The following is a 25,941-nucleotide window of genomic DNA, read 5'->3' on the forward strand; positions in this document are numbered from 1 at the left end:
ACTCTTATCTGTACTTCTACTTAAGTACCCTAACCCAAAGGAACGCTTCTACTCTTACCAATCTTACAGTATTTGTGCTTCTACTTAAGTATAGAGTGTGAGTATGTTCGCCAGCTCTGCACTTTTGTAGTTAGGTACATTGCAGTCTGCACTTCCTTTTACATAAATAAATAAGTATCAGTACTTTCTTTTACGATAGTGTTATCTGTACTTGTACTCAAGGACCGAGTGTGTGCGATTTTTGCAACTTTTATTATGGGCATGCTTTGATGCCATTTCAAATCTTCCTCCAAGACACAAAAGAATTGAGACTTGGAAACTCTTGATGAGCAGAAATACATTTATTGTTGAACATAAATAGATAAATTATGATTACTGCTGTCTTTATCCAATAAAGGAAGGTTTGTATTGTTTTCTCTTTGAAAAAGAAAAAAGCCCCAAATTTTCGAATTCATTTTTTGTTGTTCAGATTGCAAAACAAAAGACAGTGGCGAGACACGAGGTGGTGTATAAATAAAGCACCCTTGACGATGATCAGACTTTTGTCTGCTCTCAGCTGATAGCGTCGTGCTTTGACGGTGACTCACTGGCTTGTCGGGACCACCGCTCGCTCGCTCGATTTGACAGCGCTTGTCCAAAATAGCGTTTTGTTGCATGTGTTGTGGAGGAGCCATTGCGATGTGACGTGCGTGAAGGGATGGCGTGGAAAGCAAGGTCGGGCTCCAAACAAGGAGCTCATTCATGCTTTACTTATTCATTCACTCTTTAAGGTGGACTTTGCTCTGTGTGTGTGCGTGTGTGTGTGTTACAGCAGACTGGGTGGGTATCGTCCTTATCAGCATTACAGTGATATGGCTGAAAAATAAGTTGTTTGCGTACAATCCTGATGGCGTCCGCATATTTCACGCACATTAAGGACCACTTAGGGTGTGTGTTTTTTTCTTGCCCAAATGGATTAAATACAGACATTCAATAACCAATGAAAAGAAAGCGTAATATATTTCATAACAAAAATAAAGCATCTTCCTGCAACTGGCTTTTCCGCGTCTCCTCCTGTCGTTATCCAAAGCGTACACAAGACTCGATACACCGTCATTAATAATAATAGGATGACAATAGTGAAAACTGAATGAGTCATCTCAAGTGTCCTCAAGTATAAATAGTTTGTAAGGAATATCCGGGTCGGCACGAAGACGACCATGTCGACGTCTTTCGCCCTGTGTCCGTTTAAAAGAGGACCGGGGCACTTTTGTTGCCTTGCAGGAGGTCATCCGCCCGCTTTTAAACGCCGCTGTTGTGTCCGAAACTGGAAAATCCTTTCACCGTCTCCCTTTGCGTCGTTCGCTCCTCTTCATCACTCGCTAGTTTTTTATTGGATTTGTTTGAAGAAAAAAAGCACCTTTGGCATCATTGTTTCTTATGTTCGTCAGTCTTAAAGGGAAAGTTATTTGTGTAGCGACGATGAGCCCACGCTGACGTCCTCACCTCACGTCCACTGGTGGGGGAAGAAGATAGCCAAACATTAGAACACAAAAGCTCGATCAAAGAAATGCATGACGTTTTTGTTTGTATTCATTGGTGCATGCATGTTGACTCCCGAAAAGTGTTCTCTACGTACAGTGGACCATCCGAACCTGTTGGCAAGTCTGTAACATATTGTAGTTTCAAATTTCACTTTTTGCACAATTTTTCAATAAATGTTTTTTTAATGCATATTATTTTTCAGTTTCAAATATGAATATAAAAATATTCCTAAATGTTGCAAGCAGTCAAGCATTTGTATTTTTCATGTTTTTTTATTTTTAAGTTTTTGTACGCGACCCTTGTGAGGTTAAGCGGTTCAGATAATGGATGGATGGATGTCATAGTATTTATTTATTTTTTACAATAAAAATGTATAATTGTCTTTCAGTATTTACATTTGTTTTTTCTTTTAGACCAGTTTTCTTAGTGTGCTTGTCCTTGAGGGCCCAAAAATTTAACACAATTTTCTTATTTTTATTCCCAATATCAATCACAATATAAGCAGTGCAGCGTTTATTTTGTAACCAAATATAGCTCCCACTATTTTCACTGTTTCTGTGGAGAATTCATCAAATTTGAAACAAAATGGAGGTCCAACAGCCTCTTGTAACGAGACAATTTTTGAGTTCCAAGTGTCCGCTGTACATAGAGTCAAAATATGTGGTATACAATTTCTTACAAATGGTGACATAAAAAAAAAAAATCAGACGCAGGCAACATGACAGTGACGCAGTGTGCCTTGCAATCAGTGCATGCATGCAGCATCATCATGATTGAGGAGCTCGGCGCCCTCCTCGAACCCGTGTGATTGGTGGCTTGACAGTGATTGGCACCCGGTTGGCGAGGCGAGAGGACGCCTACCTGTTCCCTTCACAGCTTTCCATTGAGAGGGAGAGTCGGAGTGGGGGGTGGGGGTGGGGTGCAATGGGTGCGACTTGCTATGTCGCCAATAAATCCATGTGGGCCCTTAACTTTTTAGATTTCCTTTTTTTACCTTTTGCCCTACGGTGGCCTGAAAGCACAAAGTCGGGGAGGGTGGATTAGGAGGGAGGAGTTTGGGTAGGGTGGTTAAAAAAGCAAAAGAAGCGAGGGTTTATGATACTACTCTATGACATTAATATTTACTTCAAATGCCTTATCATTGCACTTATCTGCTCGCAAAGGCTTCAGATCAAGGCAACAGTTGCAGGGAGGAGGAGGTGGATGGATAAGCCAGGGCAAGGTGGGATCGGGTGGGGGGATTTTTACCTGTGTCATTCCAAGCAGCCTTTGGACATTTTGCCTCAACACACACGAATGTTCGGTCCCGCAGAGGTTTATGACTTTGAGACCATATACGGTATCTATACATGTGTACATGTGTGATCATATAATCTTATATAACAGTAACAATAAATTCATGGTTAACTAGTTTTTAAATCAGAAGTCAAATAAAGCAGATTGTTCAATTTGTTTTGAATGTTAGATATTCTCAAGTAACATGAAGTAGTACATGATTTGCTTTTGCAGCTTTAGAGGGCCATCTAAAACTATGTGGCAGGCCAGGTCTGGCCTCAGGCCTTGACTTTGACACTTTACAGTGTTGCAATAGGCGGCCACCTGACAGGTGTGTCAGTCTGTTCAGGAAAAGGTCAACGGGTGCAAAGCGGGGTGGGGGCATGACTACAGGGAAGGAAAGGAAACATTGAGCAGACGCAAAGAAGGCAGGAAAGGGCGATTATAAAAAGGATTAGGGCAAGACTTAATGTGTGTGTGTGTGTTTAAAAAAATAATAATTCTCTATCAGGAAGGCTGCATGTCTGTTAGGGTGCTTTCACACCTTGAGATCTCTGGTCCTAATATTCGGTTACTTTTCACATTGAAAAATCCACAACAAAGATGACTTTCTTCTCATTGGTCGCGAGGATGTCAACGGGAAGAAATGTCTTGTAAACATGGTGCGGGGGGGTTCCTCGGTTAATGGCGTTGAGTTCCATTGGGGGCAATGTTACACAAATGTGTACCTATATCGGAAGACACCGTAATCTACCACTAACCTCTGGTCGTAATATTCGTAAACCTCTGCAAACCGGAATCCGTGCTGCCAAGTTTGCCGGCCGTAACGGATAAAGCTAATATTGTATCACTTTCTCGCAATGCCTCCCGAGTTCAGACCAGTACGTCTTTGAGATGATCCCAGATTGATAGGTTGCTCAAACTGAATCAGACAAAAAGAAAAATGCTAGAGCTAATGTGAAAACACAACAGCCAAGAAACGGTTGATAAGGTTTACCTGTTTCTGCGTCGGAGTGCTCTACGACATGATGCTGCGACGTGCACACGCACTCCAGGTGGTCTTCTAACCGTACGAAGACCTCTTTCAGTTTGGGCCTTCTTTTGACGTACTCCACCTTGGCCACCTGTAGAGACAAGAAAAAAATAAAGTTTGGACGTCAATGAACATCGAGCAAAACACTCACTGACTGCAGTTCTTGCAAGGTCAACACCTTGGCTGTTGATCAAATGTGTAAACTGTTAATGATCCTGTCGGAACAAACTGTATCAATTGGAGAAGGATGGGTGAAGACCGACTTGGAAATCCCCCATTACTACCACCACCACGACCACCACTGTACGCTTCAACATGAGGCCTGAAGCATCCACTTCCAGACACACACCTAAACTGTCCTACCTTGTCCCAACATGTTAACAGTTATAGAAGCATTAGGACACCTGGCCATAAAGCCTTTCTATTTTGGAGTGTGTCCACCCCTAAGAGACAAGTCTTATTGTCAATGATGTTGGATCATCATCACCGTTCAAGTTCATCTGAAAGATGTTGATAAGTTAGAGGTCTTGTAACCAGATTGATTTACTGGCAACACGTAGAGAGTGGTCTTTTTGGGACAGAAGAACCACTTGAAATGTACAAGAGCAAGAAGAACTGCAGGAATTCCGAGCCTTCAGCCTGGAAGCGTTTTGATTAAAGCTGTACAGACAAGGCAGCTTGGAGGTTATCGGGTTGTGTAACAGGGGAGGTGCTACATGCGTTTTTTTGCTCACTGATCCAAGTGCTACAGGCAGGTAACTTCCACGTTCATCAGCAAGGGCCTGGAGGGCATGTGGAAACAATATCCCACCCCGGCCCAACCATCCTCCTGCTTCAACTCATCTCAAGCGCACGGCACGGGAAAGGATATGAACCGACAATCCTCCAGGCCGCCTCTCTCTGGCGATACGGTCGGCAGAAGACGGGTGAGGCTTTCTTCCTCCATCCTGCGCTGGCTCGGTGCCCGGTGGTGAATTAGTCACGCAGACAAGCGAACATACCAAGTCTGTCTGGTAAAACAAAGCGTGTTGACACTCACGCAGCACGATGTCCCTCATGCCAATGCTGTGAAATAAAAGCTCAGGGGGGCAGCCCGAAGAGGCTACGATAGAAGTGAATGCTTTAGCCTTTGTAAAAGTGTCTTTCTATACAGGGAAAGCAGGAAGACGATGGGAGAAAATGGGGCTGAGCAAGAGCAGGAGGTATGTGGTGAGCAAACAGAGGACAATAGCGTCTGGCTGGAAGATGGTGTGTTTACCATTATTGGGCCTTGACACGGTGAGGGTGACGGGATAGGCGATGGACCGACCGCGTAAGGCGAACGAGCCCCTCCGCCCCGTGTTTGCAAACACGAGGGGGTTATTTGAGAAAGAGGGCTGAGGGGGCCGACTGTGATCATGAACAGCATCAGATGACATTCATGTGTTACCTATTAACGTCAAGTTTCTAGGTTACATGCTGAAGAAATGCAAACACGGGTCAGATAAGGCAATGGGGACTGTATCAAGGGTTTATTGTTCTGAACAAAACATGATGACAGTATGGCTGCCTGACATTAATTAACCTGGAAAAGCATTGGTAATACTCAATCAGCATCAGATTGAGATTGATCCTATAGAATGAGGACACAGAGTTACCTTGCATTTGCTATCAATGGTGTTTCTACTGCGATTTCTGTAGGCAAGATGGCTTCAGAGGAATGCAACATCGTTTTAAGTGATCTTCATGTTCATTAGATTTAGTTTTTTGTGTTTCCACAAGTTCAGATTCTCTATTGACCACTCAATAGACTGCTGTGTGTCTGGGAACTGTTTCGACTTTTGAGTAATCGTCCTGGGTAGAATTATGGGAGATGGGATGGAATAATATGATAATTAGAGAACAAAGCACCTGGTGTCTGGCGGTGACTCTTTGTTACACCTCTGATACTACTTCGGAAAACAGCAAGTTTGAGAGTAGATCTCAACCCTAATCTTCCAATACCTGCCAATTGTCTTGTTCTTCTTCTTTAAACAGCTGGTTAAGACTGAATCAGCAGTGCCTCTGCGGTTTACAGCCAAGTAGTGCCCTCCATTATTTTTTCAATTGCTTTAGGAGGCAATTAATCAACATCAACTGAAAGAATTCTTAAATATCAACGCTTATCCCCCTGGTACAGCACCACTGCAGAAGCAAAAACTCTTACAGACAGGAGTTTTTTGTACATACTGGAAATGGTGGTGGAAACGCGGGCTGTAGTTTATCGAGTCCAAGTCAAGTCCAAGTCACAAAGGTCCAAGTCCAAGTCAAGTCCTAGTCACAAAGGTCCAAATCAAGTCCTAGTCACAAAGGTCCGAGTCCAAGTCAAGTGCGAGTCACAAAGGTCCAAATCAAGTCCCAGTCCACAAGGTCTGAGTCCAAGTCCAAGTCCAGATGACATCGAGAGTAAATCTTAAAACAGAAAAATTACATTTTCATGACCGCAATATTAGGGAAATTTTATCATGTTCACCCGGTGGCCATGGCCAATGTCAATTTTGATTATCTGAAAACTTTATTTTAAGTTACTTTGAAAGGAGGACGCTAATTTTTAAGAATAAAAACATAGTAGGACTCAATGTCAAGGGTCCAAGTCAAGTCCGAGACAAAAAAACAAAAGAAAACGTGTTGAGTCCGGATTCGAGTTGTACTACAGCCCTAGTAGAAATACAATGTCTCTCCTTGTTGACAAATAACTATCGACGGTCTATTATAGTGATGCCCCCCCCCCCCCCTCCTCCTTGCTGAGAGCCCACCTCAAGTCACTTTGACTCCTTATTCCTAGCAAAGTGAAAAACATCATACAGGGATAAACCTTCATATTGGTGTGAATGTGTGCAAAACAATACTTTCCTCAAACAACCTCCTCCACTGCCTACTTTGTCAACACTCTCTCCCATATTTCTCGTCTTGTGTGCGCGTGCGTGCGTGTGTTATGGAAAGGTGTTAACAGGGAAGGCACGGTCCCTCCCGCCTACTTTCCTAGACAGATTTATTTCACGTGCACTTCTTCGCTCTCAGTACAAAGGCTTCTTATCCGGCGCAGAGTCAATGACTTCCCACATAAAACACACATCAGAAAAGAGACCCCCATGCTACGACGAGGGGGCCCCCACACTCTTTGTATAAATCAAACTGCTCCCGAGAAAGCCGGGGCCCTGAGAAAGAGTCCCTTGAGTGGCTTGGGGGAATGATATCCGATCCGCGGGGTTGGGGTGAGGCAGGGGTCTCTGGGAAGTGCACCCCCTTTGGTTAGTCCCAGCCCCCCCCCCCCCCCCCTTCTGACAAGAGCCTCTGTGTGAAGCCGATTGTCTTGCTCGCTTTTAATTGGGAATTCCCTGAGTGCCGATGAGAGCATGACGGAGGGGAAAGTTTTACTCATGCCTTCCAAGGAAAATACAACGGGGATGTGGATGTACACCGAGGGGCCGCCAAGACTTGGAAGGACAAAAATGGAGCGAAAATAAATAAAATTGCATGTTTGTTTAGAGAACAGAGGGATTGAAAGTGACCGAGCTGGCGGGATGGCGACTCATCGGCCGGGGAGGAAATTAGGCCAGCGAGACAATACGAGCTTGTGCCCCACAAAAAGAAAGAACTCTCGGAGTGTACTGGAGAGAAAGTAGAGATGATCTACCGAGGGAGGGGGGGAAACCACAGAGAGGCGAGACAACCTGCTGCTGCCCTCTTCTTCAACCCGTCATAACATGCACTCAGGCTGACGAGCGGCGGGGTTATCACAGGCGGCATAAAAGGGGAGCATTTATCACGTCTGGAGGTAATCGGCGATGCCCACAAAGACCCGCCGTGGCACAACCCAAAATATAACGGATCGCCAGATGTGGATATCTGAGGGCAGCAGAAGGCGCTAGATCAAATATCAAAGAATTCTCCCAATCGCGTCTTCAGGATCCTCCGCAGAACAATGGAGGAGGTCATGGAGGTCAAGCGACCAGACTGGTGGAAAGGGCGAGGAAGAACTAGCGAGGGAGTGAATGTCGACTTCATATCAGATTCCAGCAGTGGACAAAGGAGTGGAGGATGAAGTCACAGGAGAGAGAAGGGGAAAAAAATAAAACATATTGAACTACTAACTGATGCGATCCAGCCGGCACGGCGGTAGTCGAGCGACTCCTTGGCCTGGACGGGATCCTCCCATGACCCGCTGGGCTGCACTAAAAATGTCTACAAACTCTCTTCCTCAGCTACAGCGTGCAAAGGGGCTTTAAACTGCTGATATATTACTTATTGCTGTACAGCTGTCACTTCTATGCTGATTGTTAGTATTGCTTGTTTCATTCCCATGTAGACTGTTGTTGTTCTTTCTGTGTACAGTTGTCTCATCGCCTCAAATGTGGAAACGACATTATTTTCCTTCTTAACTTGCCGTCCCATTCTCGTTTATTCTAAATCAGACAAAGTGAGAGTCCTGTATCTGACCTGCTGTCACCAAGGTAACAGCCAGGTTCAGCGGCCAGGACCCCCACACTCAGCAGTGTGGCTACATCCGCCTGGCCTCTGTCAAGCCTCCGCTTTGATCGGGCGGCCATCAACACTTCATTACTCTGCGGCCGGCCCCGTCTTCCTCGCACACAAATGGCCTTGTCGCCACGCGGCGGTGGGGGAGTTTATGTAGCATGACATAGAGCGCACTCTGTCTCACACACATACACACACATACACACACACACACACACACACAGACGAAAACAATCTCCCTCTTAGGTTTACACAGATGTGAGCCGATGACCCTCGAGGACCTCTGCCAAATACTTGTACACGGGGCCATCAAAAGTGACTTGTTGCCAAAATACGCCATCACGATTAGATGAAGCTACCTTATACGGTGTCAGGTTAAAACCAGTTGACAGAAGTTAGTATGTTCTCATCGCTCATTTGTAGAAAAAAAAACGCACAAAAAAGTGATGCTCGGAGTGAAATACTTTTCAGAACTATTGAAGCTGCCATAATTACAGGTCATTTATTTTGATAAAAATGATGACAACAAATTTTCATGAAACTTGGTTTTACAAAATTGCATGTTAAAAAAAAGCGCAGAATTACGACTATGTATTAGGGCCACGTATTAATATATATTTTTTCAAGCATGGGGGCAATTTTCTGAGTAAAAAAACTCCCAAATTTGGCACTTTGCGAGAAAAAAATTCGTAAATTTGCAGTGGCAAAGTTGCGGCTTTCTATTTGCAAGTTTATAAAGTGGCAAATTTTCAACTTTATAAAGCGGCAGATCTGCAAGGAAAAAAACTCAGAAACTTACGAGAAATACATTTAGTGTACCACTTAGTTGTTTCTGCCAATACTTTTTGGTCGGGGTTTCAAATAAGGAGATAGTAATGGCTTTATCGTGTTAAGCATTCAAACTTTGAAGCGTTTGGGTACTGCCAGCGACAAAGATGCCTCGCTTTGGATCCAGCATTTAAGTTAATTTGTTAAAATGTATATTTACTTGTACATTTATGTTTCCAGAATTGTTATTTACATATTCGTACATTTTGGTATTTTTTTGGTAGCTAAGTTGATGTGTCGAATCTGCTGTTCTCCATCATTCACTTGCATTTACCTAAAGTATGCTGGGTTAGTCAGCTGATCAGGAAGTGTTGTCGCTCTCGCTGCAGAGTAAAGTTTAAATTAAGAATTAGTTCGTCTCCATCCTACCTTTTCATTTTATAGTGTCTAGTTTTTTTCTTGCAAATCTGCTACTTTATAAAGTCGCAAATTTGCCACTTTATAAACTCATAAAGTTTTTTTCACAGAATATTGCCCCACCCTCAAAATATATATTTATATGTGGCCCTAATATGCCATTGTACAGAATGACAAACACCTTTTCACTTTTTATTTTTTTAAACTTTTTTTTTCTACTATGGCGTAAATAGAACAGTAGCCTGCTAACAAAAACAGAACCAAAAAACCCCCCGAGTTTTCTCCAATTTTCCTAAATACTTTGGCCTTGGCAGAGGTCTGCACTCAACTACTGCACCTCATCCTCGCTTTCATCTCTAACACAATTTGCGCATGTTCACGAATGAACGACACCAAAGCTGAATGAGTTCAAGCCGTGTCGTGGCCTGTTTACTGGTGGAAGAACAAACAGAGAGGCTTCGCTATTCATACATGCGCACACAAGTACACAATGTGCGAAAGAATGCGAGAGCGCACTCACGCGTGTACTTACTTCCTGTCTGAAAAGTATTAGTAATACTGGACGCAGAGGGAGAAGAGTGAATGATTCATACATTTTGAGTGTCTGTTCGAGCATACATCTTAATTAAAGTTGTCTTTTCTATTCCACTGCCAGATTAACATCACGACAGGCTTTTACAGTACACAGCCAAAGCATAAAGGAAAAAAGGGCTGGGAATAAATACATGAATAAATACATAAATAAAGGTGTATTTGGACAAATGCAAAGTGGCAGCGGGTGTGTTCTTTTCCTAGCCGCGGCCCGGCGCAAGCAAAGCAAGCGTGCGATGTTTTTAGATTTGGAATGAATGTCAGGAGAAGCACAAAGTGGACGTTGATTCAGAGAGGACACTCTGGAAATTAATAGAAAAGAAGCTAAACTATGCAACTGACCGATTGCATTTTTTCGCAACTGCTTGTACTCGCTTCGCCTCCAAATAAACTAGCATAGTCTCCAGCTCACCAACAACTCAACAAGACACTAAATTATTTTATGCCATGGCTTCATCCCGTCAGCTCTTTTGTCATTTCGGATGTTGCAATGTAGTATATGTTGTGTTTGAGGCTGTAATAATAACATATCAGAAAGAAAACATGAATTGAAAAGAAAGGATGATGGGTTTTAGTTTTAGTAATCTCATCACCCAAAAAGTTTTCTACTAATTTATATTGTGGTAATTTTGGCAAGAAATCCAGACAAGTGGTCATAAAACTTGAGGTTTAGTCTATTTTTTTTATTGTATTAATTTAGAACAACAACAAATTATTGGTAACCTACAACAAAGATGTCAGTTTTCCATTTCATTTAAAGTGTATTTTCAGTATTTTTACGCATAAAAGCCTAATAAGATTTTGTGCCATCATTTACAGAATAGATGGAAATTCTGGATATTTATTTCATTTTAATAAAATGTATCAATTAGAAAAGTGTTTTGTTACCTACAAAAAATAGTTTTGTATTAGTTAGTTAGTCCATGACATAGTACCCAACCTCTGGAACAAGCAAAACTGAATGCCTATCTATGAAGTGCATTGAAAATGTTTGTGTTGTTAAGCTACAAAACACTCAAAGATGGACCCGCGCATATATTTGTCCCCTCCTCCGGCGACCAAGCTCTCACAGTGTCACACAAGGGACAAAGTGGCCAGCATCGTGACATTCCGTCTGAACGGACGCTCGCTCACCAGTGTCTCCCCGACCAGTCGCCGCCTCGTTTGAGTCCAGACAGAGCTGCTATTGACGCTGCGGACTGGCTCGCATAAGAAATAAGACGTGTTTGCGTGCAGACAGACGCTCCCACTTCCACATGACTCAGCATTTCTCAACGTTTAAAAGCCAGAATGTCTGACCAGATCCGATTTGAATCCGGTGGCGGGTGGGGAGGACAAAAACTGTAAGGTCTTCTCTGCGGGCCTGAACATTATCAGAAGCACTGAGCTTTTATTCATTTCTTTTCCCTAACACTCTTTTGTTTTCCTTTCCTGGTATTTCTATTGGACGCAATGGTTCCAGCAGATGGATGTGGATTTGTCCAATCAGATTTCATCCTCTTTGTGTTGCCATGTCAATCTAATCTGCCCAGGGTCTTTGGAATCTGAAATGCTGCTTCATGTTACTCAATATATTAGCAATGGGACTGTTTCTTTTACCAATAAGATGTCAGATGTCTGCCGTGATCTGGGCACAATTTATGTATTTAATAATCAGCTTCTTTGGTGGGTATGATTTTTCCGTTTCAGCCCGTGCAAGAAACATGAAAAGTGAGCGCCGACAGGGTGGTGACAGAAACAGGAAGCTGACAGGTCGCCAGATAGCGCCCCGATTTTTTTAGATAAGAATTAGAAAAAGAGGCAATAAGAAAACAACTCCCAAACTATGCTCTCATGAGGAGGGGGGCACAGAGTGTGATCTGGAAAAACTGAGCACATAGCGACATAGAAAACAAAACAAAAGATCTTAACGGCTTGCAAATGTAGGAGGGATGTGGGAAGGGGGGGTCACGACATACATAATAAGTTAGGTAGTGGCCAGGTACCAATTATACCACCTGGCACGGTCCAAATCCAAAGCCGGACTCCGGCGAGCAAACACCCATAAATTAACACACTGAACCGAGGACAGAACGTCGTCCCGGTGATTAAAGAGCAAAGACAATCGAGTCCAGACTCAAACATGCAAGACGAGGATCGTTGCATGTCTGCCGTGCCTTCGGCCAAGCGACGTCTAAATACAGCAGATGTTTGACTCATCTCGAGCCACAGCGTCCACACTCTTGACGCTGAACAGAAAAGGGGGACGTGTTTGAAGCCAGCCGAGAGGCTTCTGGGAACCGTGCAAAAAAAAAAAAAAAAAACCCCAGCCCCTTTCAGTCCTTCGCTCTTTGTCACATGGTGTCCTCCAGGCTTCCGGACAAGACAAAGAGACAAACAGACAGAGTAGCCGGATTGCGGACAGCCATGAGAAATCCATTTATGGATTTTTCATGATCAAGAAGAAGCTCTGATGCGGGTATGAACAAGGTTAGGTTGTGTTCCGGCTCAAGAGCCTTGGAGGGGGTCACGGAGTTCACTTCAAACCAGCAGAAGGCCCATTGAAGCCAATTTTCTTGGCCCAGATGGGCTGCCTTCCAAATCAGAATGTGAACAGGACGAGAGCAAGTTTTAGCATCAAGTTGAATTTGAATGGAGTCGGGTTCCCCTGGATGCTAACGTTAGCATTTGGATTCATTCACGACACGTTGATGAAGCGTTGCAAAGTGTTGCCTACCTTAACGGTGCGGTGGTGCTTGCGCGAGGGCTGGCAGCGCATGTTGCTGGTGTTGCAGCAGCCCGTGCAGCGCTTCACCTCCACGCAGGGCGGCCATATCAGGAAGTTGGCCGACGTGGGGTCCACCTGGCTCCTGGGGATCTCGTAGATCACCGTCCGCGTCTTGCACGCCGCCGGGACCGCCTCCTCCACTGGAGGGACAGATGGAGGGATGAGGGAGGAGAAAAAAAGGTGTCGGAATGAATGGGCAATTTCCGACGCATGATGCTGTAATGTGCCCTTTTGCTTTCCTGGCTGCTTGTTGCATTCTTTCGCTGACTATTATTTGATGACTCAGTCCACGCAGGAGACGTTTGTCTTGCCTCAGGTCACACCCAACCATGTTTGACACTGGGCAGAAGACACCCAAAACGCCTGTTGAGTGTATATTAGCCACAAAAGTCTTTGGTCTACTGAACTGAGCTTGGATGATTCTGTGCCAAGCAACGTCCATACACGCATGGATAATGTGACCAGCTACTCTATTAAAGGGGAAGACAACCCAAACACATTTTTGGCACAATAATATGTTCTATGCAGCCCTACTAGTCTAAATACAGTATTCTAGTTAATATTGTGATAACGGAATATGAGTTAAGCAGCAAAATCCAGCCGTTTTTATCCACTTCAGGCGGCGGCCATTTTGCCACTTGCTGTCAAATGAAGATGACATCACAGTTGCTCAGTTCTCAGGTAACAACCAATCACAGCGCAACTTCAGAAAACAGGTGAGCTCTGTTTGATTGCTCTGATTGGTTGTTGCCTGAGCCCTGAGCAACTGTGATGTCATCTTCAGTCGACAGCAAGTGGCAAAATGGCCGTCCCCTACGATGGATAAAATGGCTTCATAACTCATATTCCAAAAACGTAATATTAATCAGAATGTCATGTTTAGACTAATGAGGTCACATATAACATATTATTGTCAAGAAATGTTTAAGGTTGACTTTCTTTCACTTTGATTAAGATAAAACCAGAAAAAAAAGATAACGAAAAAAAAAGAAGAAGATAAAACCAGGTAAAATAAAATACCATTTAAAAAATGAAAGAAAACACAAAAATAAAATGGTTCATTTGAATTGGAGCCACTAAATCAAAATAAGATGTCACATTGAATTTAGTCAAATTAGAGCATTGCAACCAATGTGAGCAGCGACTGTAAAATATGAAATCAAAATACATTCAATTGAACTGGAGTGTCTTCTATGATTTGAGTCTCAACATGTTCAAAGGGATTGACCTCTGACCCCTGAGGCAGTCTCATCTGTCATGAAATACTGTGATTTCTAACTTACAGGCGTGATGTGCAGCATATTCAGTGCATGGAGCACTTTTGGTGCACTTCCAGCATCCTCAACATCCCCTATCATGCACTTGGCATGAAATTGGAGCAAACGCAAGCGCGCTGTCATCGGGCCACAACGCACAACGCACGCCACACGAGAGTCTCTCTCTCTCTCTCTCTCTCTCTCTCCATGCCTCGATCAGATATCGCGGCGATCGTTCGGCATTTGATGAAGAAATGTGACAGAAGGTCTTGGCGAGCTGCAACTTGACGCCTTGAATGTGTGGAATTTCCACGCTCAAGGACATATTCCTTTCCTGACGCGTGTCTCGCCTCTCAGCAAAAAGTGCATCCTCAATGTGCACATCAATACGAGCTGTGCCACCATTAAAAAAACACCTTTTAAAAATAATTTTAAAGAAAAAAAACACTAAATGCCAACCATGTATGCCATCTATAATTTAAACGGCAGACAAAAGGGAAACTAATTTAATAAAGTAAAAAAAAAAAAAACTTTTTGGGGAAAACATTTTTTTGATTAAATATTATGATAAATATTATTTTTAGTAGTCAGTACAGCAGAAAAAGGACATAAATGAATGTTTATAAAGTAATACTAAAATTCATATTAAAAACACATTTTTAATTAAATTAAATATATGTCAATAAAGTATGTTATGCATAATTGAATGAAGAAAAATTAGGAAAACATAATCAAATTCGTCAGGATGAAACTTTAGACTAGAGCAACAGAAGAATAAACTATTTATTAAAAATATATTTTAAATAATAGGAAAATTAGGAAGAACATGTTTTAATTCCTTTAAATCATTTGATGGTATTTATAATGTCAATAAAATGAACACAGTACAATTATTTTTGGGGAGAAAATAAATTTAAATTAAAAAATATATTTTAAAAGGTTGATGATTCTAATTGAATTTAAATGCGGCATAAAAATAAAAAAAAGTAAAATGAAGAAAAGGGCATAAAAGCAATTGAATGGATGATAACTGCAGTTGTAAATTAAAACAATTCAAGTAAAAATGTAAATCATGGCATTTTTTTTTAATGAAATGTGAAGAGATTATCTACTATGACCCTGAACCCACACGTGATGTCATGTTCATGTCAAATAGGATTGACACCAAACGGCCAATGTGATGACAAGCAGGTGCAACCTGGCTTGATTTACGACTTGCGGCCCTCCACACCAGCGATGACATCGAGTACGTCTTACCGAGGCTCCTTTTGCGGCGGCTGTGGAGCTGCGAGCTCTTCAGGTCGCTATAGTAACCAGGATGGCGGGAGGAGTTCTTGTGCTGGTGCTGGTTATGGTGCTGGTGGTGCTTGTGATGCTTGGGCCCTTCGATGACATCGTTTCCCGTACCTCGTCAAAACAGAAGACGGCAACGTTAATAACTATTAAAATTAAACATGATAAACCGTAACGATATATAATAGTGTCAGTTAGTTTTGTGTCATTATGATGCAACTTTAGTGCAGGGTAAAAATGCAATTCATTGATTTAATTTTAAAAAATTCAATTGAGGAAAAAGTGACAAATAAGTAAATAATAGTGAAATTCAACACTAAAAAGTTAAGCATAATACAATTTGAATAACAAAAAAGAAATCCCAAAGAATATTGGATACAATTTTACATTTAATAAAGTAAAATAATGATAAAACCTTAAACAATTTAATTATTTAAAATAATTGTTTAAAAAAAGTAGAAATAATTATACATTGTAACTAGACAAAGTGCAATTTCTGGAGAAATTGCGTGTGAATGCTGAAAACTGAATGCTAACATTTGAACGCTTTATTGCCAATTCAGTGTAGCATCAAAAGAAATGATAAAGCATAAAATAAAGGTAAATCAATTATTAAACCAATAATCATAATGATAAAAATATTATTTACATGTTTTTGTAGTCAATGAGCTAAATGATGAATAACTTCCAAAAAACAATAACAAAACAATAATGCTAATATAAACTTCGACCACGCACGACAATCTCCCCTTCAGTCACTTAATGGGAATTTGCCATTGCGACTTGCGGCATAAATGCAGCCAATGACGTCACCGCTTCTGAGTGCAGGTGGAAAGTCTCCAGGTGAGTCAGCATGTTGACAAAAAGTATTCATTTGGCAACCCCTGCGCCTAATGAGCACTTTCATGTCTCCCATTTTGCCCAATGTTGACATTTTCCAAGCACATGTTTTCTTCCACTCAAGCCACTTGCTCAGCTTTTTCAACTCATCTGATAAAACTTGTTTTGGCCGCCGCCCTGAATATTACAGAGGACGGCGTAATCAAATAATAAAGCCCGCTCACATCCTACGCTGCATGCTGAGAGCAGACCGAGGATGTTTGCGCAGAGTTGAGATGTTTGCGCAGCGGGCGGGGTCTACCTGCGTGTGCGTAGACAGCTGTGGCCTTCGCGTAAACACGCTACATAAACTTCCCTTGTTATCCCGCGTTGCATGTTCAAACCCAGTGTGCGAGCGGTGCAACAAAAGCGTCGCCGCTGGCCAAAAGTGGCACACATTATCACGTTAATGTACTTTTCCCAGCAATCACACAACTACTACTATAGACACACATCATAGACTTAAAGTGCGCGGCTTGTTTCTCGGTATTTAGAGTATAATGGCAAAAAGAGAGAGAGAAATGCTTGTGTCTCAGCATTCCCTCAATCATTTATTGGGACATGCAAAAAAAGTATAAATGCTCATGTCTCAGCATTTAGCATACCTTATTTTACAGTTATTTAGCAAGTGTCGCTATGCATGGTCATGTCTCAGCGTTCAATAGTTTGGGTGCACAAACAATATCAGTGTGTCTCATGTTCACATAGCTCAGCATGCAGTATATGATATTCTGGACACATCATTTTGTGTTATTATGGAGGCTTGTCTCTCAGCATTCACATAAAAAGTGTTTTGGAAACACACTATTGTGCTCATGTGTAATGCTTGCCTCTCACCATTTGCATGAAGACTATTTCTGCCACACAATACAATATTGTGTTGATGTGAACATTTGTCTCTCAGCTTTCAACATACGTAATAGTGTACACACAATATAGTGCTAATGTGTTGGACTGTCTCCCAGCATTCTACAGGCAAAAGACTTAAATGCACAAAACAAGTGTTAGTCTTGAATGCTCATGTTTCAGCATTTAGACAATTAATAGCTTGGGTGTACACAACAACATAAACACTCATATCTCAGCATTCATCATAAGTAAATTTGACCCCACAATAAAATGTTTAGTGAATGCTTGTCTCTCAGCATTCGAACAATAAATGTAGTGGATGTATAGTGCAGCATTATTGTGAAAGTGCACTACTCACATAAAACACATTCACATAACAGCTTGCACAATTATTTTTAGTATGCTCATCTCTCAGCATTTAGTCATTTAGCATTACACCTGCAATTAATAGTTTAGACGCACGAAAAAGTATTAGTACGAAGTGTCATGTCTCAGCATTCAGCTTTGTACAGTGTTAACATGAAACCAGAAGAAAGCAACACACTGAAGTCGACTTTGCAAGCAATCATCCAGCACATTTTCGTCCTTCCGTCCTGATTTGGCGTGTGAGGACTTGCAATTCGTCTCGCAGTCCGTCAGACGCCACGTGAACCCGAAAGCCGCGGTCAGGAAGTGTCGTACATAGACGGACACGCAATGCGGCGCCACTGTCATGTTCCTTCCTGAACAATTTTTTGGGACCCCGCAGGTCACCAACCCAAAGTTGCCCCCCAGGGTGCCCACCTCTCACTCATTCAATTGCAAGATGTTCTTATACAGCTGCACATCCGTGTTTCAGCACCACAGAAATATCTCTGCTAGCTTCTTTTTTTATTCTGTTTTGATTGTCCAAAATAGAATTTGGGTAAATTGTTTTTATTTAGTATTCACTAAACACACAAAAAAAGTGCCGGTTTAAATGCTGATCTCTCCACATCCACACAAAATAAAGTCATAATGTAAACACGTGTGTCTCAGCATGCAAGTAAAAATACTGTTTGAATGTGGATGCTTGATCCTTGGCATTCAGGACACAATGCATAATTGGATGTGGATGTTCATCTATCAGCATCCATACAATTAGTTTGTATACGCAGTAGCATTGATGTGAATGCTTATCTCGCAGCATTGGATGTTAAAAAATGTATGAATGTTAATCGTCAGCGTTTATCATAAGTCGTGAAAATTAAAATCAATTGTGGCGGCCGTGGCTCAGGGTGTGGAGAGACGGTCGTCCAGTAACCAGAAGGTCGGCTGTTCGATCCCCGCTCTCCCCAAGTCATGTGTCGTTGTGTCTTTGGGCAAGGCACTTCCCACACATTGCCTCCAGTGCTACTCACACTGGTATATGGGAGGTGCGAATGTTTGGTGGTGGTCGGAGGGGCCGTAGGCGCACACTGGCAGCCACGCTTGCCGTCAGTCTGCCCCAGGGCAGCTGTGGTTACTTAAGTAGCTTACCGGCACCGCAGTGTGGATGTGTAAGTGCATGAATAATGGATCCGTTCCATTGTAAAGCGTCTTTCAGCGTCTCTGATTAGATAGAAAAGCGTTATATAAATTTGATGCATTATTATTATTATAATTATTAACTCATTAACTGCCATTGACGGCTATAGACGTCAAAAATTCATTTGAACTATTGCTATTAGTTTTAGTAACTATTGAAGTCATATAATAATAATAATAATAATATAATAATATTTGTTTTCTTTTTCTTTTTAATTAGGGGCATCAGGCGATTAAAATTGTTAATTGTAATTAATCACATGACTTTACTAGATAACTCAAGAGTAATCACGAATTTTATATCTGTTCTAAATCTATAATATTTTTTTTCTACTCGTTAACAAAAGTGGGAAAAAAATGTGAAACGAATAGAAATAGTTCAAATGAATTTTTGACGTCCATAACCGTCAATGGCAGTGAATGAGTTAAATTTCTATTTGGACAGACACTATAGTGTTAACATGAAGGCTTACCTTTCACAATTCAAATATTTGGGACTGGACATAGAAAACAAAAGTGCTATCATTATTTCTCCTCTATTAGCAAGCATCTCTTCGCATTCAACATGCAATAAATAAATAAAAAATGGCATCATATACTCTAATGCAAATGCTTATCCCTCAGCATTTAACAGAGTTCTTGTTTTTCCACACAAATCATTTTTGATGCCCAACTCAACATGAGGGCTTGAATGCTCATCTCTCAGTATTCAGTCTTGCCTTGAAGTGGAACGTTTACATGGAATATGGGCACCACGTTTCCTGCCCCATGCAATGCATGGCATGCATGCCAAGAATCATGTTCCTTGTCCATCCCAATTGTCCTTCAATTGGCAAAATAAACGGAGGCAGTTTGACAGGAGCCTTCACAAAATCCCTCCAAAAATCCAGCCAATGGTGCGCAGCGTGGTCCAGAAGACAAAAGTGTCGCCAGCACAGAAGCTCCTTGGAGACCCGTGTCCAATAATCCAAACATCTTTACAGTCTGATTCATGGAAGTCATTCTAGCGGCGACCGTTCCCACATTATTTCTGTCACACTTTTTGTCACTTCTCCCACAACCCCGAAATAGATGGCAGCCCTCGACTCACGTGTGTGCGCTTCCGCCAACCATTAGTGACAAAAGCTAGGAAGAAACTCGCTAATGGTCGACCCGAGCTGACCCTGGGACAGATTTATGTCCTCGGAATAATAATCACCTCACTACTGTTACCATGAGAGGCCTTTCTCCCTTTGAAGTGAGACATGTTAATTTGATTATAAACAATTATTCTTATGCTAGAGACACTTTAGGACGGCTGGAAATGAAACACACTAAAGCAGGGCTAGGTCATCATTTCCTATTGTCAAGAATATGACCTGGAAAGAATCAAGACACATTCATCAATTTTAAACCAGAAACATGAAATCAGGTGGATGAAAGTCATCCAGTTTGGTTGAAAGCATAATTACTACTACGAAGGAAATTCGCCAGAATGAACCCAAATTGGAAGAAGGTAACTCGCCAAGCGTTTTTGACGGTGACATTTCATGTGGGCGGAGCATGCCGTCAAATTCGGACAAAAAAACAACAACAAAATCAGGCCCATATACGAGTTTTACCAATAAAGGCAAAATTTGATGGACATGTCTATTAGAGCTTGGACTGCCACCCAAAATCCCCGTTCGCTATTCATTTACCATTGAAGCAGCTGAAGGTAACAAGAGAGAGGATGTTGGAGGGCAGGAGAAATGAGTCGACACTGTAAGCTGTGCGCCGTGAGCGTTGTTGTTTTGGCGTGGGAGCCATTCTGACTCAAATTCAAAAAGTATGATTCAACCTTTGTTTTTAACCGCCAAGTTAAGCTTTTCTATTGGAGTCCCCGGCGATTCGTGCACAGCCTTAATGTCTATCATATCAAGTAGGGTAAAAAAAAAAAGTCTCAAAGAAATAAACAGGAAGTCGGCCATTTCGTTTTGAACTATTCAGCTTGCAGAATTTTACATCTTGATCTGGCCACATTCTAAGTATCATAGTTTGATATCAAAGGTTAAAACATTTGAAAGCCCCAAACACTCATTTCATCCATCGACACAACGTTTGGTGGACATTTATATTGTAGCAGGACACATGCTGAAAATTTAACAGGAAGGTGGCCATTTTTGTGAAATCAGCCATTTTGGACAAACTCGATCCAATCTGAAGCAGATTCTCCATGATAAACATTGGTGGCTTTAGTTTGTTTTTAGAATATCATGGCAGGCCGGTTGAAATGCTTTCTTGCAGCCTGTGTAAATAGTAGCTCATGTGAAGTACTTGGAAACCGGATCGAAGACCGAGTAGACCGAGCAGCAGCTCCAAGAACCTGAAGCTTGCGAGCGGCCATCTCTGTTTACAGGATACGTGACAGGCGGCTGGCTTAAAAGCCACGTTACCGCGGTAACAACAGCTAACACGCTACCCCCTAAATAAAAACTGTGGCAGAGGAGAGGGGGTGGGGGGTCAGGGCCGGGGCCGGGGCCGGGGGGCTCGTGCACAGTCTGCACTACTTATTGTTTTTTTTTATGTAAGATCCTACTGTAGTAGAGTTCTTTGGGTGCACAGTTATTTCCTGTCCAGTGGCGTTACCGTGGCGATGCCCTATGCACTTGATTCCAGGAGAGCACAGAGGGTGTGTGCCAAAGCAGTGCTACTACTTTCAAGTCCCGGCATCTGTGGTATTTGTGCGAATGCTGAGAGACGAGTGCAACTGTGTACAACCAAATATTTATTGGCGTGCTGAGAGACAAAAGTTCAAAGTGAGTACAGTCTTGCTGAATTCTGAGAGATGAGCGTTAGGTTTAACACTATTTTGTGTCCAATGTCAATTCGAAGTGTTCACATTAACTCATTCACTGCCATTGACGACTATAGACGTAAAAAAAATCATGTGAACTATTTATATTAGTTAAAAAAATAATAATTTCATTAATTTTTTTATTTTTTTTAATTTTTTTATTGTACATTTATAACAGATATAAAAATTTTCATGCGATTAATTACGATTAAACGCCCCTTATATTATTATTTTTTTAATTAGGCCCGTCAGGTGATTAAACATTTTAATTGTTATCACATGACTTCACTTGTTAACTAACGATTAATCACAAATTTTATATCTGTTCTAAATTTACAAAAAAAAATAATTCTAGGTTTTCATACTCTTGTTAGCAAAAGTGGAACTAATAGAAATAGTTCAAATGAATTTTTTACGTCTATAGCCGTCAATGGCAGTGAATGAGTTAATGTTGAATTGTGCATTCAGCACTTTCTTTCTTTGAATCCTGAGAGATGACTATCAACCCTTAAACTTCTCTTTGTATTCAAACTATGTGTTGTGTGGATGCTGAGCGGCAGGCATGCGCATTGCTGCAATATTAAGAGTCCAAAGCATTTTTTTGTGAAAGCTGAGTGACAAGTCGCTACATTAACGCAATATTGCGTGTCCAAAATGACTTTGTGCTGAATGCCAAGCGTCCATGTTATGTAACACTTTTTAGCCAGTCTGAGATTCAAACCAGGGACTTCTCAACTGGGAGGCACACGTGCAAACCATGAGCGCATCAGGTCGCTGGGGGAGGGGGTGTTTGGTGAGTTTTTGCCATCAATGTACAAATTTCAATAGGCTCCTCAAACCTACACTACTATTGTCAGAACATGCAACCGAGACTGGCACCCGGAACCTTAGGACTTGAGGCATTTGTGCTAACCACTAATACACCAATTAAAGTCAACAACGTCTTTCCTCTGGCATTTTCAGCCCCGACACCGCATCTCAATGAATCATGCCCACTATTGCCTGGACTTAATCCAAGACAAAAGTACTTTGACCTGATCCAAACTGCTGACGAGGCAGAATCCACTGTACACGACGACAGTCCAAATTGAGTGTTGGCCTATTACGTCACGTAGGCTAACTTTAACAATAAATAAACATGCAAAAAAAAAAAAAACTTCAATCGAATGAAATAAAGGAATCAAGAGGCAGAATTTACCTACGGAGTCAATTTCTAGCAGCCGCTGGAGGTCGCTGATGCTGTGGATTTCACTGTGGGACAGTCTGTCGATCAGCTCCTGGGGAAAGTGCACTTCCTTCAGCACCGAGCAGGAGGAGAAGGTGCGGAGAGAAAAATCGAATAAGGAGAGAGTTAGAGATGATTAGGTGGGTGGGAGTTGCACATTTAAAAAGTAAAACGCTCTCTTGTTCAAACAAGCGCGTTGGACACGTTTTGCAGTGGCACTGCTGCACTCTGCTGATCCATGAGGGAAGAATTTTTGGCTCCAAAGTAGTTAATTAAGCTTTTTTTTGTTGTGTTTTTCTCTCATTCTTCAATGCTTGCGATGGTGCGTTGAATAGCATTTGGATTAGGGAGTCTGGCGGTGCAAGTTGGTGTTCAAAGTGCGCATTTTTCTTTTTCTATTTTTTTCTTTTGCACTTGTTGCGCTCACGCAGCAGCAGGCGCCTCGACACCAAGCCTCACTCTGCTGAGGGTGCAGCTCGTAGTGGTGGTCTGACAGTAACTATTTATATCACCCGGAGCTGTTCCCATGAAGTTTGCCGACTTGGCTCAGTCTACAAACAAATTAAGCAACAAATGCCCAAAATAACCAGAGAGGGTTGACAACTCTCCTTTCTTTCGAGGGGTGGTGGGCTCGAATTCCATGAAACACGCGTAGATTTTCTGTGGGGGGGGGGGCTTACCTGAGCGGTGGCCAGCAGCAGGTACGTCGTCCACAGCAGGAAGTAATAAATTGCGGCTCTCATCTCCCTTTTAATTTGGACTGAACCCTAAATGAGACGAAGTGGTCGTGGAGGAGCCGCGCAGTCGCTCCTGGCCCCCGAGGACCCTCGACCATCCCCTCAGGGCGGGGGAGAGAAAGCGAGTGGGCTTTGGTGGTGCTCCTATAGAAATGTGTGTGCAAGATAGTTTTTGTTTGTTTGTTTGTTTGTTTTTGCTTAAAAAAATTGTTTATATATTTATTTACTCCTGCGCAACAAGCTGTGCAACACAGCTCAGCATAGCTCCTCAAAAAGTGCGACAATCCCAAGTAAAGCCAGACGCGCGGTGCACTTGTCCTTCACACTTGCACGACCCCCAAAATCCTTCTTTTGCACTTTTTCTTTAAGTTCTCTTGGCAAAAACGTAATCCAGTGGAGAAATCCTCTAGGAAATCACAAATGCACCAAGAAGACGACGTTCTGGGGGGGAAGTTGTGGTCCGTTGGCGTAGAGGCATCCGCAGCGCGCACTCGAGTGGATATGGAGTGAGAGCGAGCGTGTGAGCCGCTGGTTATTATAGAGAGAGGCGGCGTGCAGCTCCGCAACACTTGCGCCTCCCCTCGCGTCTCCCTGATGGTGCGTCTTCCTCCGCCAGGGGAGCTGGTTGGCCGAGTAAGATGCATGCCCCCCCAACGTACCCCCTCCCACCATCCACATACACGTGCTTCTCAAACTTTTTACACCACCTCAAAAAAAGTTAATTTAAATACCAATGAAGCGTACTGAGGCGTTAATTGTTTAGGAAATCACCACCTGATCCATAAAATAACCCCCTTTGTGCACCCTTTCCCAAAGTGGACACAACATTAGGTACACCTGCACTCTTAAGGCTCTCACTCTAACCAATACTTCGAGTCCTAGTCACCAACAAACTGAGACCCGCTCTAACACTGGACAAAAATAATTAGACATAGCCGGAGTTTGCTTCATGTTTACTTTCGTCTTCTTATTCTTCTCTAACAATGATTACAAACCGTTACCTCTAAGCGAGCCTCTAAACCTTACTCACCAGCTTTCACCAAAAGGTACTTCTTTGAAATCAGATCTTGTGAGATTTGCCCAATGTGTTTCCTGAAAAATGTGGTCAACCTTAACAAATATGAGCATCCACTACAGGTGATGAGCAACCCTAATCCTAACCATCTGTCCTTTCAGCAAAAGTATCTTCTACTTTGTGAAATGTGTTGTGTTATTTCTTGTTCTCCAATAACGTTCAAAAATGACTTCAGCAATTATGCCATAGACTAGCTATATGATACGATCTTTGGAGTTGAACTTTCCATTATATGTCGCTCACTGTCATAGTTTCAAGCTAAATGTGTTGATGCTAAAGCTATTAAGCCACTGTATTACTAACAGTGGCTGACTGATGCATTGCTGCCTTGAGCAAGTGTCGTCATGGTGATGTCACAGACATGCACTTGCGGTGACATACACGATGAGTCACGTTTCTTCGAGGTGAACGCTTCACATCCTGGTGGGAAATGGAAAGGGAAAAAACAATAAGTGTGAGGATGTGATGCGCTGTGAGGATTCGCTCTTTGGGATGCGTCACGCCGATGACAAAGGGAAATCATTGTGTCATATGTAAACGACACGTAATAGCATCGCCGCTGTCTGGGACAGGTAAGCAACTACATTTGAATATCCAAATATTTGCCATAACCAAAATATTGGAACCAGATTTCGTTTTGAAAGATTACTTCGTAATTGTTGAATGACCAAAGTGTTTAAACATCTGGAACAATTCCGTGCCTTGGAATTGGTAACTTCGAGAAACCTTTGGACCGCATATGATTGGAACTTTTTACTTCCAGGACCCACAAGTACCAACAAAACACAATTTCCTGAAGATTTAGATCCCTATACGTGCAATATCTGCTGTCATGTCTGTGATCTATCATTTTAATTCAATTTCAAAAGAAATTTCATAAAAACAAAGTTTCAAGTTTTACAAACCACAAGCAGACTCTTTACCCCTCCTCCCTGCCTCCTTCATAAGCTCACAGGCAACATGTTTACTGGCAACCATGTGCCCAACAAACATTTTTAACCCTATAAAAGAACTTTTATAGACGCCGGAGCACAGTAAAGCGAGCCGTAAAGAGCCGCCGGAGAAGACGAGTGAAGTGGTGATGACTCCTGTTTCCCTGCAGGCCACACATTGAGTTCCTCACAGGGGGATAGTGGGAGGTAGATAGGCCTAATGTATAGTGGCAGTGGGAGGTATGATTTAGGAATGTGATATATGTGTTGACGCCAAGTGAGGTTAAAAAGTGGGGGTTTTTTGTTCATCAATAAGCGATTTGATTTTCAGTCAGAAATGAAAACTTTTCTCAAATAGAATGGAGCTGCTGTGTTCATTAGAAGTAAAAATTTGAACAACAGTGTTGGTGCAAATTTGAGCCATATGCCCAAGTAGAGGAGCAATGTCAAAATGTCATCCAAA

General features: G+C 42.2%; 1 protein-coding gene across 2 annotated transcripts; it reads right to left on the reverse strand.

Annotated features, from left to right (window-relative positions):
- Positions 1 to 322: 322 nt before the first annotated feature.
- pdgfab (platelet-derived growth factor alpha polypeptide b) lies at positions 323 to 23,982 on the reverse strand. 2 transcript variants are annotated; one of them, XM_086075490.1, is made up of 6 exons: positions 23,415 to 23,982; positions 22,708 to 22,804; positions 15,386 to 15,535; positions 12,822 to 13,012; positions 3,797 to 3,923; positions 323 to 1,495 (listed from the first exon to the last, which is right to left on the reverse strand). In XM_086075490.1, the coding sequence occupies exons 1-6, from the start codon at positions 23,475 to 23,477 to the stop codon at positions 1,482 to 1,484; spliced, it is 642 nt and encodes a 213-aa protein (XP_085931616.1). In that variant the 5' UTR covers positions 23,478 to 23,982; the 3' UTR covers positions 323 to 1,481. The 2 variants fall into 2 exon arrangements, with proteins under 2 accessions (XP_085931616.1, XP_085931526.1); XM_086075400.1 differs by lacking the exon at positions 323 to 1,495 and adding an exon at positions 2,425 to 2,536.
- Positions 23,983 to 25,941: the final 1,959 nt, after the last annotated feature.

Source organism: Leptonotus elevatus, chromosome 1 (genome assembly GCF_054856555.1).
Source record: "Leptonotus elevatus isolate MCC_2025b chromosome 1, RoL_Lele_1.0, whole genome shotgun sequence".
In the NCBI taxonomy this organism is placed as follows: domain Eukaryota; kingdom Metazoa; phylum Chordata; class Actinopteri; order Syngnathiformes; family Syngnathidae; genus Leptonotus; species Leptonotus elevatus.

Excerpts from the sequence above, each read along its gene's own strand:
- pdgfab (XM_086075400.1), bottom strand. The coding sequence starts at position 23,477 with ATGAGAGCCGCAATTTATTACTTCCTGCTGTGGACGACGTACCTGCTG. Across the intron at positions 3,924-12,821 it reads AGCACCACCGCACCGTTAAG|GTGGCCAAGGTGGAGTACGT; the intron begins GTAGGCAACACT and ends TTGTCTCTACAG. Across the intron at positions 2,537-3,796 it reads GCACTCCGACGCAGAAACAG|GCCACCGTAGGGCAAAAGGT; the intron begins GTAAACCTTATC and ends TTGTGCTTTCAG.